The 14,811-nt window shown below is 40.3% G+C and overlaps 1 protein-coding gene across 3 annotated transcripts in view; it reads right to left on the bottom strand.

The window, feature by feature from the left end:
• LOC113068315 (AT-rich interactive domain-containing protein 1A-like) overlaps positions 1-14,404 on the bottom strand; it is a 57,029-nt gene extending 42,625 nt beyond the window's left edge. For 2 of the 3 annotated variants that reach the window (XM_026241018.1, XM_026241019.1), the window contains exon 1: positions 13,154-14,029. In XM_026241018.1, the coding sequence (XP_026096803.1) occupies positions 13,154-14,029 (876 nt within the window). Of the gene's footprint in view, positions 1-13,153 lie in introns of all 3 variants that reach the window. The other variant, XM_026241020.1, reaches the window with a different exon arrangement.
• Positions 14,405-14,811: the final 407 nt, after the last annotated feature.

The following is a 14,811-nucleotide window of genomic DNA, read 5'->3' as shown; positions in this document are numbered from 1 at the left end:
GAATTTTTTTTTTTTTTTTTTTTTTTTTTTTTTTTTTTAAATGGAACGTAGGGAAAAAAATGAAACTGATTTTATAAGGTCCTAAACACAGCAGTGTTCACATGTAGAAGAACGGAAGGTGTTTTATCTCATCTACATGCAGTGATAAAGCCGTCCAGACGAGGTTACAGCTGAGATCAGTGAAGCCTTTGACCGAAAGCGTAATGGAAGATGAAGGAGAGTTATTCTTGAACAAAGACCTGAGCAAACCTCTGACCTCAAGTTGCCATCTCCATTTACAGTCTTGGGATTTTACATGGTTAGAATGAGTAAGATATAATGCTGCTGCATGTCTAGTGAAAACTATTCCTTCATTCATTTTTTTGTCGCTATGAGGAAACGGCCCACAAATCAAGACGGCAGGCCAATGGACGTCTAATTCCTCCTTCTGCTCGAGACTGTGGTAAACATGCAGTTGTCGGCACGTTCCCGCATCCAGTCTGAAAACCGCTGAGGTTGCCTTCACACAGTATTATGTAGATGAATTACCCTCAACTCCTGAAGTGTGGGAATGAGGGTGGGACGAAGAGAACGACAGTTGTGAAGAAATGAAGTGCTTTTAATTCATCCTCGGGCAAGGTCAAAGATAGGCAGCAGCATATCTCGCCGTCTCTCGTGTTTAAACAGACAGACGTACTTTATTGATCCCTGAGGGGAATCCAAGGATTTCCCGCCACAGTCTTACTCGCCGAGGACCCGAGCTTCCCATTTCACTTTTTAATGAATGATACTAGTTAATAACAACAATAACAATGAGCCAGTCGCAGGATTTTCCTGAAAACAAGACCTTGCAGGAACAAGAAATCGATTTGAAACAGCGGCTATTTGACACGGGATGATTAAGAAGAAATACATGCAGGGTGGGAATAGTTCAACGTTCGAATAGAAGACACCAGGCAAAAATCTGATCTAAAATTACAAAAAAAAAAAAAGGAAGAGGAGGTTATTACAATTAGATTAAACAAAACTTTCTTTGGGGATAAAATGCACATGGGATAGTAGTATTTTTTTATTATTATTTTTTTTACTCTGAGACCCAGCGTGCATTTATTTAAATTAAAATGCAGTAAAAACATTAACAATGTTCCTAATTATAATAATTATTCCTGTGATCATTCCTCCAGTCTTCAGTGTCACGTGATCCTCCAGAATTCAGTATACCGGTAATATCCTCAAGAAACATTTTCTATCATCACCAATGAAGAACAAAAGTTGCGTGCTTTGTATTTTTGTTTTTGGAAACCCATGATACTTTTTCTTTCAGTATTCGTTAACCTAATAGAAAATTCACATTTATTTGAAATGTGAATTTATAATTAAAATGTAATTTAAATACATATTTTAATATTTTGCAACATTATCAATGTCATTACATTCAAAAGTTTAGGGTCAGTTTTTTTTTCTTAAAGAATTTATTACTCATATTCAGCAGGGATGGATTAAATTGGTCATAAGTGGCAGCAGTGAATGCAGTTTGTTGTGATTCTGTGTAAACACATTGATTCAAATATTATCATCAAGATCCGTGAATCTCTGGAGTGATTCGACACGGCTGGATTAAATGTTAAGGCTCAGAGAAACTCATGCTCTTTGGCTGCGCTCTCTCAACCCCTCCTCCTCCTCCACCAATCAATCGCTCATCCATCCTTCCTCGCTCACTCCCTCTCCAAAAAAGGAGGGAAAAAAATAAATAACTGCAATTAGCACATGGCTAATCTGCATAGAGGAAAGCCAAGCGCTCTTGGCAGAGGAGGTTACAGCGGGTGGGACGTCTCACTGTCTGCAGGGGAAGCGGGAAGGGTGTGTGTGTGTGTGTGTGTGTGTGTGTGTGTTGGACTGAAGTATGATAGCGCCTGCTCTACTGAGCCAGACAGATGGATTGAGTATGGACGATAAACAACTGCTGCTAATTTAATCCTCCACACGGACAAACGCTCGGACTACTGCTGTGCCAAAACACACACACACACACACACACACACACACTCGTGTGCAGGTTTAGCCAGGAGCGTCAGCACTGAACGTGTACAGACATGCAGTATTTCATGTGCAGAACGTTTGAGGTCAGGCATCACAAACACAAGTCAGTAGCAGTGGTTTCCTCTACAATGGGAGCGCGACCCCAAACGAGATCCGCACTTAGAAAAGTCTCATCTTCCCAACAACCGCAAATACTCTTCATTGGGTGAGTAAAGGACTCGCTTCCTCAATTCTCATTTATATCAACCTCACCGGCTCGAGGAATATCAAAGCTATAAACTGAGGAAACGACCAGCAGTGGCGATGTAGGAAAGAGGAAATCTAGTGACTTCTACAGTCATCGACTCACGTAATGGGACGACTTCAGACACATTCAGCCCTGAAGCTCCTCTAAATGTCCTGATCAACCCCGAGAATGGTGAGAATGGGCCTTAATAAACACTTTATAAATGAAAGTTACTTGACTTCATTTGAATTTTTGTTTGGGGGATGTTGTGCGTGTGCAAAATAAAACGTTAAAATCAGAAGACTCAAACCGATAACTCATTTTATAAAATGCACAGCTCAAACTCAAAACTGAATTGCCAAAATACACCTTTTCTGCAATGACAACATGAGAATTTTGACTCATTATCCGCCAACTTGAATAATAATAAAGTGCAATAAATGGTAACTTATTACAGGGTTCGTACAGATACTGTATAATGAAATTCCAGGACTTTCCAGGACTTTTCAAGCACAATTTTGGGGATTTTCAAGGACTACAATCAGAGGTCTCACTTATCAAACATATACTTTATTTACTTTAAATTCTAAAAAAGGAAAATAGATGAATAAAAATTAAACAAGATGGTACAAATAAGGTACAGCACATTAAATTATTCAATGACTGTGGCAACTCTAAGTATTAGAACATGAAAGTCATGTCATGTTCCCCGGCATTTCTTCGTCTTACTCTTTACCATTTCATAAATGTGCTCAAGGTAAGTGATGTCAGAACGAGCGAGTTAACGTATAAGGCGGGTAGAAGGAGGGGGATGGGCTGAGGCGTTAATTTTGAGTGTTAATTTTGTTTTATAGAAAAAAAATATACACTTCAAAATTGCTTTGTAAATTCATAAATATTGCCTTTAAATAATTCAAGCACTTTTCAATTACCTCGTCATTAATATGACTGTTTTCAAGGGTTTTCCAGGACTTAAATTTCAAAAAGTCAAATTCAAGTACTTCAAGCACTTTAATCACCTTGTACGAACCCTGTTATTAGTGCAACAAACCAGTATGTTTATGGCTATGATAATAAATTAAAATATTATGATAAACAATGCAGGAATAAACAAAGTGATGCGGGAGAATATGGAGACACAGCATGCGTTTCCAGCTGCACTCAGTCCACGTCAATCAAAAGCGGTCCCAACATGCATTCCTTTAGAAAACGAAACCAGAGATGATGGCATATTTCTGGAGAGCACCTTGTTTTTGCCAGTCAGCCAAAAACATCAGGAGAAGGCGGTTAGCATCAGGGCTTTGTGGTGACAGCTGCGAGTCAGAGATGCCGTCAGCAAACCATTACAGGAAGAGACTCTAGAAAGCAATGCTATTACAGGTAGTGGCTCACAGAGACGGATATATATACACTGAATATAAACAAGGATGATTTATTGTCCGATATTTTGGAATATTGGTCTGTACACATAGGCTAGCCAATGCATTGTGCTTAAAGCTTTTAAATGTAGTGGCCAACCGATATATTGGCTGAAATTTGTCATTTTTTTAAAGCAGCAGCATCAGCCAATCATTCTTTTCCTCTTTGGACGGGAAGCTGAAACTTTTATTTTGACAGCACTAATATAATCATCCAAAAATACAGCCATCAGCCATATTTCATTTATTTTTTAAATCCATATCACTCAACCATGAGTTACAGGACTTAAAGGTAGGGTAGGTGATTTCAGAGAGGCTAGCAATAACAAGCTAGCTTTGAAAGCATAGGATCCCACCCTCCCTGCAAATCACTCTCCGAAGCCACGCCTCCTCCAGATCACATGACCACGCTCAGGCGGAGCAGAGGCTGACCAGCGACACCAGGAGAAACTTTGGTGAAGGCTTGAACGCAATGTTGTCAGATTACCTCATGTCTCATTTACCGCTGAGAAAACATTACAGTACAAAGAACATTATATCACAATAACAACGGCTTCCATTCTCACTCAGTCTGCAATATAGTGTAGCAGAACGTGCTGATGAAAATACATAAGCTGACAGGTAGACAGGTCAGCCTATCGTAGCCCTCGGGCCGAGGAACATGACTGGACAAACATTTTACCATTTTAACTTGGTGATTGCCTTCAAGAAGATTTCTATTGTCATATAAGAGAGAATCATAAATTAACAAAACCATAAACAAGGTAGCCCTCACTAGGGGTGTAACGGTACGTGTATTCGTACCGGACCGTTTCGGTACAGGGCCCTCGGTACGATGCACGTGTGTACCGAATGACGGAATGCAATATTTTGTGCGCGGATCGTAAGTACATTTTCGTGTTTCCAAACGAACATATTAAGTGGCGGAAGTCTCCGCGTTCAGCGCAAATCACGCCCTGCAGCTGATTTTAAGGCTGGCGACACACTGGATGCATGGCGCAAGCGTCTCAGCTGCGTGGCGTGTCCATTTTTAATTCGGCTACCATGTTAACAGGTTAGAGCCTGCAGATTGCCTACGTGAGACGCGCATTTCAGACGCGTGCATGCTAGAAATAGAACGGACACCTATTTTCACGCGACACGCAAGTGTGTTGGAAGCGTTTCCAGGCAAAATATAATAGGGAAATATGTATACATGTCATTTTGTACACAAATACATATTAATTCATGACACTTTGATGTTTGAAAGTCTATAGGTTGACATTCAGATATAAATGTAATTTAAACAATAACTTAATAATTATCGATTTTCAAATATTGCACCTCTCAAACATAGTCTATTTTGTCGTCAATACTGTTGACGGTGTCCTTTATCAGTAGGCTTTATATTTATGCTCAACATGAAGTATAGATATTGTTGTGATGAAGACAAGAGACTGGTCTGTCGGTGGTCTCCCGGTCACCTACAGTAGCAGGCACGACACGGTTCTGGTGAAGCAGGCCTATAAGCTGGGATTGGTAATGCTGCACTGTAATCATATTTATTTATTTATATTTTTCATTATATTTTATTATATGATATTGGTTTGAGACTGAGAGTATTTTATTTAGTGGAGAACTTTGCAGCAGTATTTTATTTCTTATTTTTTATATATATATATATATATATATATATATATATATATATATATATATATATTTTTTTTTTTTTATTTTTTTTTTTTTATTTTATTTTTTTTATTCAAAAGTATAAAAAAAAGTGTATAGTAATAAACAACCTGCATTTTAACGTTTGCATTTTTCCCTTACTGTACCGAAAATGAACCGAACCGTGACTTTAAAACCGAGGTACGTACCGAACCGTGATTTTTGCATACCGATACACCCCTAGCCCTCACATAAATAATGTTGGCCTGAAAAAAAAAACAAGGCACATCACCAAACATTTCAAACTCCACACGGACAGATCCTTCATGTTACAATGACAGAACGGACGGCAACACCAACAAAAGGTTGGTTTTAGCGGCTGCGGTGCTTTGCATGATTCTCAGATACCGTTGGATTGCAGGCATGCAAATCTTCAGGCCAGCGTTTATATGAACGGATCGACTCCAACTCCACAAACAACTCAAGATCACCTTCACTTTCTGATTTACACCCTTCAGAGAAGCAATAGTAAGATATAACAACCAGAACCAAAAGATTAGTTAGTGTGATTTCCAACAACGAGACAAAACGTCTGATCGTTCACACTGGAAGCTAGAGTATAATAATAACATTCCCTGACAGGTAAAGCATCTCGAGCGATACACGAGGACGGTTAGACGTATAGCAGTAAGTGTTTTGTATGCGTTTTGATCCAGCAGACGAGCAAACGAGGGTCTGAAGCCACCGTCCCCACCGATTCTTCAGTTGTGCTTTAGTGTGATTTGTGTCTGACTCCAGTAGGCAGTAAAATGTTAATGGCGTTCTCCACACAACACACACATACATGTATCATGTAAATGAAGCCCGCAGACTCCGGGACCATACGTTTGAAGAAGGAAATTACTATGCTAATCTGACACATTTTAAAAGTAAATGTCAAAAGAAAATACATTTCCAAACAGCCCTGTGGAACGGCTTGAATGTGACATTTCCCCAATCACAGAGGAGAAAGGGAACACCTCATCGTCAACCGCATGCTACAGCTAATGATTAGCACTGAATTTCAAACAACTAGCTGGACGTCTGAGACTATTCCTCGTCGTGCGAACATGCAGAACTTCCAACCCTGAGGAAGGGAAGGAGAAAAGAAACATATCAACCAATGAATGAAACCAGAAGAGATGCATGTGAATTTGCATGCACTCAGCACTAGACAGTATACAATAATGGACTGGACAAACCAAATAAAAAAAATAAGATATATATTTATATTGCTTTACAATAAATAAGTTCAAAGTTTTACAAAAGCATTTCAGGTGCTTAAAAAGCATTGAGATTACACATTTAGGCAGAAGCAATGGTGGCAACAAGACATTTTCTGATGCACATTAATAGACACTGTAACAGGACTTTGTTTTTGAAAGATGGGAAAAAAATAATGCATTTGAAAATAGTTAATGCTTTTGAAGATATTTAATATACTCCCATTTGTGTAACTGAAGCACACATATTTATATTTAGATAGAAATAAGTCAGTGTGTCAGCAGAATATTGATGTCAAATGCACTGTCACTTGAAAGGATGTAGTTTCTCACCAGCACAGTCTTCTTTGAGGAGTGTAATATTTTCTCTGGCAGCGCAGTAATTAGTATGCTCACCGTGTGCTGTGCTGTAGCGGAAAGACCAGCGCTTTCAGTCCACAAAGGACCACAAATGCCACATTTTGGATATCTCCTTTAACACAAACTTTGATAATCTGGGGCCAGTTGCACTAGCAGTGCACAAGTTAAATCTACACCTATTTTTGGCACAAATGGCAGTACACTTTTGATATACATATATACACTAAATATTTGAGCGATGCACTATTAAAACATAGTTTAAAGAAATCATGTACAAACTAAATTATGGAGAAATAGTGGAATGAAATAGTAGATCAGATAGTAGCTCATGTTTAATCTGAAAGTCTTCAGTCAATCAAAAACGCCTCATGTTGACATTACACCCAAAAAAGATCATGTGAATAAATGACATTAAAGTTGGGATGGGAATCTATTATTACCTGAAAATTGGATTCATAAGGACTCTTGAGGTCGTGATTCAACTGAAAATCAATTCTGATTTTGAATCAAATTTATATTTTATGCATAGATTTGATTCTAGTTTAATGCTTTGAGCTACTTTTCCAAGTAGACAGCCTTAGGTTTAACATGCCTTAAGAAATGGAATAATCGAATGTAAAAATAAAACACTATACAGTTTTGACTGCATGAAATTCATACAATGTAATTTTATCATTATATTTAGACTTAACATTAACAGGATGAGATTCACTGAATTTCAGCAACTTGAAGGCTGCTACTGCATCATTGAAGGCAAACATCACTATCTAAATATATGACTTTACATCCTAGTAAACAAGTTCTGTCTTAAGAACCAATGATGCAACAAAACTAAGTTACAAAGTCTTAGTTAAGACTCTTTAATGTTCCATTTTAAGAAAGAAGAAAAAAAAAACACCTTGACAAATGGCTTGAACAACTCTACACAGATCATTAAAGGTACCAGTCCAGACTTGGACTCAGAGAAGACACCCAAAACTTGAAGTGTCAGGTTCCTCCAGAACCAGAAGTAGCATTTGCTCAGAAAAACTCAAAATGCATCCCATCAGGGTCGAGTGAACTCAAAGCCAGCTTAATTATTAGGCTTCCCGACTAATCAACTAGTCATTCAGGCAATCCAGTGAACAGTGCATTTTGAAAGCACATACTATTGCTTTATTTACCTCAAAAGAACGGACTTTCCGACCACCAGCACGGTCTGATTTATCTGGAGCACAGGTGAAAAGTGAAGAAAGAGGCATGACTAGAAAGTGCTTTTGCGTGTCTAAAGTGAGAGCAATTTGTGCAGTCTGCTCAACCTAAACGCTCCTGAAGAGATGGACGGATGGCCGGTGGTGCATGCAGCATGAGCTTCTCCCAGCATCCGCTAACATGAGCGCACTCTCACACACACACACACTCACAAGTGCACAGCTGTCACCGGCAGGCAGCAAAGGATCATTCACAAAAACACCTCCCTCCCGGCTCTGTTTCCCTAAGTATCTGTGACACACACACACACACACAGAGAGAGTGAGGCAGCATGTGGAGATTCATTACTCAGCAGTGCACACAGTGTGCTGTGGCAGCAACAGTTCACTCATTACCCTGCAGGCGACTGAGACTGTGCCCTTCACTCGAGGATGCTGGGATAGGATTCTCCCTCTCAAACAGCAACTCACTGCTCTGGGTCTGGGTCAGAAACACTGGTCTCAGATCAGGTCAAAGGGCATCCCAGTAACATTCAAACAGACTGTAAAACAATGGTATCTTTTAAAGAATCTTGGCGTTCCATGCTAATACCACCAATTAATCTATGAAATTCCATAACGAAAGTTCTAGAATTATTTCAATGAATACATTCCAAACTCATGATCAACGATCCACATTAATTAAATCAGTGAGTGAGTTAGTGAATGAATGAATCAATGAATCAGTAAGTGAGTGAGTTAATGAATGAATCAATGAATCAGTAAGTGAGTGAGTTAATGAATGAATCAGTAAGTGAGTGAGTTAATGAATGAATCAATGAATCAGTAAGTGAGTTAGTGAATGAATGAATCAATGAATCAGTAAGTGAGTGAGTTAATGAATGAATCAATGAATCAGTAAGTGAGTGAGTTAATGAATGAATCAATGAATCAGTGAGTGAGTGAGTTAATGAATGAATCAATGAATCAGTAAGTGAGTGAGTTAATGAATGAATCAGTGAGTGAGTGAGTTAATGAATGAATCAATGAATCAGTAAGTGAGTTAGTGAATGAATGAATCAATGAATCAGTAAGTGAGTTAGTGAATGAATGAATCAATGAATCAGTAAGTGAGTGAGTTAATGAATGAATCAATGAATCAGTAAGTGAGTGAGTTAATGAATGAATCAATGAATCAGTGAGTGAGTGAGTTAATGAATGAATCAATGAATCAGTGAGTGAGTGAGTTAATGAATGAATCAATGAATCAGTGAGTTAGTGAGTTAATGAATGAGTGAATGAATGAATGATGAATCAATGAATCAGTGAGGGAGTCAATGAATGAATGAATGATGAATCAATGAATCCGTGAGTGAGTGAGAGAGTGTGAATTAGGGCTGCATAACAAATCAAATTTCTAATTGCGATTACAATAACAGATGCCACAATTACATAATCGTTCAAAGTGGCAATTAATAGTATTATGTTATTCTGCGCACTTAAGATATGTTTTTTCTCTCTCTACATGTTATTTTAAGGGTTTTTCCCATTATTTTAATTTTAGTTTTAGTATAACATTAGAATACCATTCATATTTTAACTATCATTTAAAGAAGAAACCAATCGGACGTGTATTTGACATTTGAGGCTTAATACTAGTTTTTCAGTTCGTGTTTTCAGCTTGTTTATTTTCATATAACAATATTTGTGCAGTTGCTTCAAACAATGTTATAAACATCATTCAAATGTAAATTGTGATAATCCTAAATAATATACCCAATTACAATTTCATGGGAATAGTCGACAATTATGATTTGTCATAATCGTGCAGCCCCTAGAATGAATGAATGATATTGGTGTGTAAGAGTTAAAATTAGTATTACATTTTAGTGAAGAAAGTAATAGAAATATCTTCAAACCACAATTTCAAACAACTTTTTAACAATGGCTTCACTTTGGCACTCATAAGTAACAGTTCTGCCATTTGTACACAAAACAGGCCCGCTTAAAAATTAACATAGATATAGACAAAGCTTGCTGCTTTGAAAATTACACACCATCATCACCTTCAAACCGTCCATTACATCATTCATGCAAATCTGTGGTCTCAAAACCTTCAACGCCACACATTTCTCTTGCTTACGGCTTGACCACAAATGAGAACTTCAAATACACAAATCTTTGCACTATCCTGGATTGAACGGATAAATACAGTCATCTGTACAAACCTATAACCAGATCCACACAGCAGGTCAGATTTCAACACAGTCACCACTTTATACACTTACAGATTTCTGTGCATCAACATCCAGGAGTCACATCTACAACTAAATCACCCGTTATGTGCATCAAAACAAGACAACAGCCGGGTTTCCATTTAAAGTTGTGAACTTAACTTCTGCGCAAAATTGGAACATAAAACATTTGCGAATAATCACTGTTTTCATCCAACGAGTCAAAGAAAACCAAATCGTCACTTCCTGATAAACTGGCACTAATTATCACTAAGAAAAGTAGAAGAAGCCAAGGAACATAGTATTTTTCATATATAATAAATTACTCGCGACGAAACAATAAATGTTGTTATTGCTTTTGGAGGCATCAGACAGTTTTGGGAGGCAATTATACAGAAATACTTTGATGACAGACTTTGGTCAGGCATTTAAAAATGACCAAAACAACATTTCAGATGTTGATCGGTCCGCCAGTTAGTCAGGTTATGGCGTCCCATCGCACAAAGTCACATGACTTTTGATGCGCGTGGAGGAATTAATTAGCAAAATGGGTTTCCATATCCCATTATTCGCATTAACTCTTTTTCGCACAAGTCAAAAACCACTTCAAGCAAGCGTAAAAAAACTTTTTTGAAAACTATGGGATTTTTTATTTTGCGTTTCAATCGTTTCTGATGCGATACTTAAAAAAAATAAAATAAAAATAATGGGAACGTCACTTTAGCCTGCACAAGCACGTATGAACAGAAGTTAACAGAAGACTGAATATTACTGCTGATGATACAGGATGGTATTTAAACAGTAGTGACTCTTGGCTAACGCCTACACTGCTTGTAAACACACACACACAGGCGACTTTCAAGATCACCCGGACCAGTGCTGTGAGACAATGCATATAGTAGTGATCCTCCAACCTAATACATCTAGTGAGTTAAAACCCTAAATTTAAACGCTACAAAAACCTGGATACAGACGACATACAGAAAACATCCCCAAATTATGACATGATTAGTCACTTTTCTTCTTAATACTAATCTCTCATATTAATACGCCGCTATTGTTGACCATTTCAGGCCATGCAAAGTAAGACAATGTGCATAACAGAAAACATAAGTCACGTAAACAAAAAGTTTTGATGCTACATCAAGAGATTCATGAGACAGGTAATCAAGATTCATAATTAAAGAGATAGTTCACCCAAAAAATAATGTCATGATTATTTACACTCCCCAAGACCATGCAAAATGTAGATCTTTTTTTATTCAAACGAAAACAAATAAGGATTTTCTTTAGTGAATCAATCCGCAATTTTGAGAAAAAATCTGTTTCTTTTCACCTACAAACTAAAAATGCTCACCTTGGTCCAGTCTGGTTTAATTCACAACAACGTTGAAAATATTACGCGTGACACATGCAGAAAGAACTGGCATGCTGTTGACAAGTTTGTGTAAAAGTTATCTGTTTTTTGCTATTTTGTACTATTGAAAACAGTCTACGGTGAGCCCCATTCACTCGCACTGAAAAATTAAAAATCCTCAAACATTTGTCTCCAAAACATTAATTTCTCTTCAGCTGAATAAAGAAAGAACTATAGATTAAAGTGTGTAAATAATCAGGAAATTCTTATTTTTTAACTATTCCTTTAAGACCACAAATATTAAGATCTCACAAACAGAAAAATCTCTTTAGTGCAGCAGTTCCACATTAACTGTGTATCAACATAAAGCACACACACACACACAAAAAGTGCATCACTAAAATGTCTACATTACACGCTTTTTCAAAGCAAAGCTGCATTTCAACTAAACAGAATAAGATGTGCAATTAAATTTGCTAAATTAAAAAAATAAGACGCATTGCTACAAACATAACATTGCATGCACTACATTATTTCAATTGCACATTTGAAATAAAACCTTACATTTCCTTAATCATTGTAATGGTTCAAATCAAAACAGACGTGTGCATGTATGCTCCTTTGTTTATGAAATGCAGCATAAACTAAATACACGTGATGTGCAAATTTGCATGGTTTTTATCGCAAAAAAAAAAAAACTCCGTTTAACATAACTGTGTTATTAATCTTCATATTGCACGAATTCAATCATTTAAAGAGCGCCCGTGCACACAGCGAGTGTAAGTGGAGCAGCTCGTCCTCGGCTCTCTGCTGCATTAGATGCAATTATAAATGGCCAGGCGCAGGAGAAGAGGCAGCCAATCAGAAGAGAGCTCGCGTGTCAACCCAAGACCAACTGTCTCCTGCCTTTGACAGAAGGATTTTACCTCCATAATTCAAATCCCAAAGCAAAGCAGCCCGCTGCACTTCCTCGCATCACCCAGTCTGTTTACACGCGCACGAGCGAGCCCCAAACCCGTCAAAACACACCCGAATCACACCGAGGCGTCGCTTTTAACCCCCGCACGGTGACATACTCGGCCTGGAGAGATGTTTTGGAGTTATTTTGGTCACGTTAGACTGGGCGAGGGTGGGAATAAACTATTTTAGAGGCAGCATTACGGAATAAACAGAGCCCGTGACTTCTCATCATTTGTGCTGCGGGTTTCGCCTCGAATGAACGTTACTTCTGTGTTTCCACATGAATACTCGTGCACGAGCTCGGGACACGAGCTCGCACGACCAGCACCGGACACAGCCCGCCACGACCCGTGAAAGATGCTTATATAGACCGTGTAGGATGGAAAAACACAGGCAGCCATTTTAGAGCAGACTGAGAAACAATGGCAGACTCTCTCTCTCTCTCTCTCTCTCCCTGTTTCTCTCTCGCGCGCGCGCGCAGCTCGAGTAAGCAAACTTTACCTGGGTCCTGTTGAGGGCTTGTCCGGTGTTTCCCGGGCTCATGGGAGACGGGTGATGGCTTCTTTGTGGCCAGGCCGGATGAGCCCCGCCGTACTGCCCCGTGTCGCCCGGTCCCTTGGCCGCCGCCTCCGGGCCGCTGAACTCGCCCGTGGGGTAACTCTGGTAGCTCCTCGTGGAGCTCGGGGAGGTCAGGAGCTGGTTCAGGGTCGGGGTGGACGTGGGCTGAGGGGTGCCCATGTTGAACCGCTGGTTGTTGTTGTAGGAAGCGGCGGCAGACATCGGTGTAACGGTAGTTCCTCCCGGCGGCGGCTGCTTGCCCGGCGGTCCCCCGGATGAAGGCGGCTGGCTGTTCCGCGGGGAGTTCACGCCGTAGCCCTGGCCCTGTTGGTACGGAGTCCGGTTCGGGAAGGCGCTGTAGTTGTTGAAGTGGTTCTGGTAGCCGTGCTCGTGTGAATTGGGCGGGTATTGGTCCATCCCCGCCGGCCCGGCCATGCCAGGGCTTTGTTGTCCGCCATGTTGATGAAAAGCGGGCCGGTTGTAGTGCTGGTTGTAGCCGTACGGAGGCGGAGGGAAGGCGGCCGGGTGTTGTGAAGTCATACCGGGGTGGTTACTCCCGTCGGAATCATTCTGGCTGTTGTTATTGTTCACCCTGGACGGGTTCCCGTTACCGTTCTTCATGTCAGGGTCGCCTGCTCCTCCTCCCCCAGCAGCGTTCGCTACATCGGCCCCGTCCTGCAGCTCCCGGTGTCCCGGGGATCCTCCGTCGGTGCTCTCCTGCCTGCTGTCTCCGAGCAGCGGCTCGTCCTGCGGCTCCCGCTCCGGCTTCTTGAGCTCTGCGGGCGGGCTGGTGTTGAGAGGGGCGACCTGAGCGGCCATGATCTCTCTCTCTCTCTGAATATAAACACAGCGCGCTTATAAAGACGTGCCCGTGTCCCGGAGCATTCCTTCCACTTTCAGACCGAGCTCGGTCTTCTCTCCCGAACGCGACTCGAGTGTGAAAAGTTTCCTGGAGAATATAAATAAAGGTCCCGGGAATTATTTTAACCAACACCCGTGTGTGTGTGTGTGTGTGTGTGTAGAGGAGGGGGGGCCTCTTACAGACCGAGAGCGCGAGAGAGAAACCGATCAAACCAGCACGAGGCTCCGCGAGACTCAGCCATCTTACTGAAACGCGCGGTCACGTGTGAAACGCGGCGCGGAGCGCGGATCCGGAGCGGAGCACTTCGACACACTTTGGGTTCCAGTTCGTGGAACGAGCACAGAAACACACACGTGAGCCTCGGCTTTTACTGTGAAATAATCCATGAAATATGGATCATAGTATATTTCCTAATTAAATCTACAGTATTTTGTCAGGATCTCTTAAAAAAAAAAATGCGTTGTTGCAAATGCAATTAAAAAAATCCAAAATACATTTTTCTCAAGAAACGGTGGACATGCAAAGCTCACTTCTACAATGCAAGGGTGATGTGGGGTGGTTTCCAGCAGGACATTATGCAGATGCCAGTGTGGTTGCTATGGGGTTCAAGGTGTGTTGCTAGGTTGCTGTAAGTGTGGTAACTAGGTGAATGGGTGCCGGCTCACCTCCATGTAGTGATGAAACTGTTCTGTAGCTATGCATCAGTCCCTCTTATAGTCTAACCCGGCATTTATTCACC

Source organism: Carassius auratus, linkage group LG44F, assembly GCF_003368295.1.
Source record: "Carassius auratus strain Wakin linkage group LG44F, ASM336829v1, whole genome shotgun sequence".
Lineage (NCBI taxonomy): Eukaryota > Metazoa > Chordata > Actinopteri > Cypriniformes > Cyprinidae > Carassius > Carassius auratus.
This window is presented reverse-complemented; position numbering and strand designations above follow the sequence as displayed.